This window comes from Stegastes partitus, unplaced genomic scaffold (genome assembly GCF_000690725.1).
Source record: "Stegastes partitus isolate 25-593 unplaced genomic scaffold, Stegastes_partitus-1.0.2 Scaffold868, whole genome shotgun sequence".
Lineage (NCBI taxonomy): Eukaryota > Metazoa > Chordata > Actinopteri > Pomacentridae > Stegastes > Stegastes partitus.
The window spans coordinates 68378-71554 of record NW_007578599.1 but is presented as its reverse complement, the minus strand read 5'-3'; the positions used below and the strand labels follow the sequence as shown (position 1 = coordinate 71554).

The 3177-nt window shown below is 38.3% G+C and overlaps 1 protein-coding gene across 1 annotated transcript in view; it reads left to right on the top strand.

Moving 5' to 3' along the window:
- The window catches only part of myo10 (myosin X), a 159675-nt gene that overhangs the window by 107437 nt on the left and 49061 nt on the right, over positions 1 to 3177 (top strand). Inside the window, exons 5-8 of the mRNA XM_008293275.1 lie at positions 1389 to 1523; positions 1592 to 1716; positions 2791 to 2804; positions 2914 to 2998. Of these exons, the coding sequence (XP_008291497.1) occupies positions 1389 to 1523; positions 1592 to 1716; positions 2791 to 2804; positions 2914 to 2998 (359 nt within the window). The remainder of the gene's footprint in view (positions 1 to 1388; positions 1524 to 1591; positions 1717 to 2790; positions 2805 to 2913; positions 2999 to 3177) is intronic.

Sequence of the window (3177 nt, the reverse complement as noted above, 5' to 3'; positions counted from 1 at the left end):
ATCATCTCTGAAAGCATTTTATTGGGTGTGTGCCTTGTATTTTATTGTTAGCTACACAAAGTGCTGAGATTCTGCTTTGAAAGCTGCACATTCCAAATCATTCATCAACCAAAAACTGCCAGAAAAAAACAGAGAAATTACTAAACAAAAAAAAAACCAACATAGCAAAGGTTTTGAAGGCTCTGAATCCATGTCAGATGCTGCCGGAGATGCTCAGATGATAAATATTCTTAAATGGAGAAGTGCGTCCGGCCCAGTGGGTCAGCGTGAGTACACACAGCCGGTGATTGTGGATCAGGATGATGAAGCTTGGAGGTGGTTTGACATGAAAAATCACAGTCATCACCACAGTGAGTGGAGAGAAGCTGTTTTTAAATGTCAGCTCTGTCTGCTGGAGAGCTGATGGTCCAAATGATACGTTACTGTCAGTGAAAGGAAGTAAAGCCAGAATTCTCCTCCATTTCTATGCTGTAGAAATAATCACATTAAACACACTGCACTGATTCTGCTGCGGGGAAACTTTAGAAAGTACGTTTTGAGTAAACTGGCAAGGCTCATATGAGAATTAGGGAACAAAAACCAGATTTAGTGTTTAGACTGTGACACCTGGATTGATGTAAAACTGATCTGGTTGCATTTGTTTTTCATCCTAAAATGTCTTGTGTTTATCTGCTGTACTGGTGAAGTTCTGAGGCTCAGAAATGATGGAAAAAGTTCTTTAAAGTGATAAATGTGGACCCTCCTTTATGGACTTCAAGGACCTGGAAGTCTGAAACTATTCGTAGTATGAAGGTAGAACTCTGGAGGGTTTTATTTATTATACTATTAAAAACAAAATACTAGTGCAGCTTTAAACTGTTGAGATTTTTCCACCAAAACCACACAAGGTTATGTTTTTGTGCTGCACTAAAAATATGTTTGGTAATATTTCAATTTCTGCTGTTTTATTTGCTTGGAGGCAGTCAAATATCTGCTCATTAACTACTTCACATGTTATTTGTCATCCGGTCGTGTTCTTCTGCTGACAGTTCAAGTGCTTTTAAATCAGTTTTTATTTGTGGGAATCAAGATTTGTCATGTGATTTAAAGGTCTGTAGGTGTGTTGGTAGTTCCCTGGATTTCCCTCACAGGTATGACTCTGATGGTCAGGCTGCGCCATCTAGTGGCTACATCTGGAATATGTGAGGTGAACAAAAGCTTACAGTGAAGGATGGTTACTGTGCTGATCCTTTGCAGGGAATTAGTTTGTAGCCTAGTGAGGATTAAACGGTGTATAGATGATGGATGGATGGATGTTTGGTCTACGACTGCTCTGATGTGATGCCGTGCACGATCAGTACATTGAACTTCTCTTCGTCTGACAGTCTCTTCTTCTTTTGTTTCCTCAGTGGAGAAAGTGGAGCCGGTAAAACTGAAAGCACCAAACTGATCCTGAAGTTCCTGTCGGCCATGAGCCAGCACTCGCTGGAGGCTTCGTCCAGAGACAAGACGTCTCACGTGGAGGAGGCTCTTCTGGAGAGCAGGTAAATATCTGTTTCATGAAAGGTTAAATCTGTTTGTTCGCCTGCTTAATCTTGTCCTTCCACCACAGTCCCATCATGGAGGCCTTCGGAAACGCCAAGACCGTCTACAACAACAACTCCAGCCGCTTTGGGAAGTTTGTCCAGCTGCACTTCAGCCAGAAGGGAAACATCCAGGGAGGCAGAATTGTTGACTGTATCCTTTAAACCCTCTCAGTGTGAAATTGTTCCTTCACTGTGCATTAATGCGCAGCCTTAATATTCAGGAAATGGTTGGAAAAGCTGCTTTCAAGATAAAAGAAGTGCAGAATATCACAAGATTTATTTAGAGCATCGAGATCACAGAGCACAGGACAGACATCATGTCAATGAGTAACAATTATCGCATTCATTTATGAGTAAATTCAGTTTTTTCCAACCTTTACTCTCTAAAACAAATCTTTTTTTTTCTATCCGTGACCTGATCTTCATGTCTTTCAGCAGGTTAGTGAACTAGCTTGTTTAGCTCGAGCCTCATTTAGACAAACTAGCAGCCAAACTCATGCAGTGTGGCGACCATCATCTATTCTCTGGCTTCATAGTCTTTGCTTGAGATGTTTTCTACACTGTAAGAGGAGAACAAAAAAGTAAAAAATGTTAATATCCCAGCTGCAGCGGCACCAAAACAGTCCTGTAATTAATGAAAAATAACATGAAAAACAGAATTTCTCCGTAATTGAAATACATTTTCGAGCCTTAACTTTACTTGAAATCGTGTATATTTCGGTATTTTATTGTTCATGAAGGATTCTTATGTGTGTAAAAACAATTAAATTACCTATAATATATTTATTTTATCCATAAATAATTACAAATGCTTGTACAGTCGATGTAAACTGACAAAAACACGTTTATTTTACTTTTTTGTTATGAAAACTGTGATTATACAAAATATTTCTCATGATCAAACCAATCTATGAAAAACTAAATGAACAGTGCTTTTTTTTTCTTAGTTGTCACCAAGTCTGTCTAATTGTAGAAACACATTTACAGCGTAGCAACAATTTACTTTAATAAATAAAAAATAAAATAGTTTTTAAATTTGTATTTTAAAGCATTTTTATGTGGAAAAAAAATCCAATCCAATTTCTTAGTCTATTTTTATTTTTTTCAGATTTTTAGATATTTCAAAAATAATGGAAAACATAATGTTGAATGTTCATGAAGTTTCCAGGTCAACACATGCAAACGTGAGTGTTTCATTCCTTGACTGACACTTTTCTGACCACAGACCTCTTAGAAAAGGTGAGCGTCCGTCCTCCTACCAAACCTGTAAACTTCCAATCCTGTCAAACTTGTCTTTGTGTATAAAAAGTGTTCCAAACATGTTGATGAACTGATTCTTCTTCTGCAGAACCGAGTCGTCCGGCAGAACCCCGGGGAGAGAAACTACCACATCTTCTACGCCATTTTAGCAGGAACCAACAACCAGCAGAGAGGTGAATGAACACAAAATATCATGTAACATGCAAACCATAAACCTGAACATAACACCTGACTTTACTTTTTGCATCACAGCCTGCAAAGTCCAAAGATTTTATTCCAACAAGCGTTTAGCCCTAAACTCTGAGCAGCTTCTGGTAGTTTTTTTGTTCTCAAGTTTTTCTTCACTGTGGCT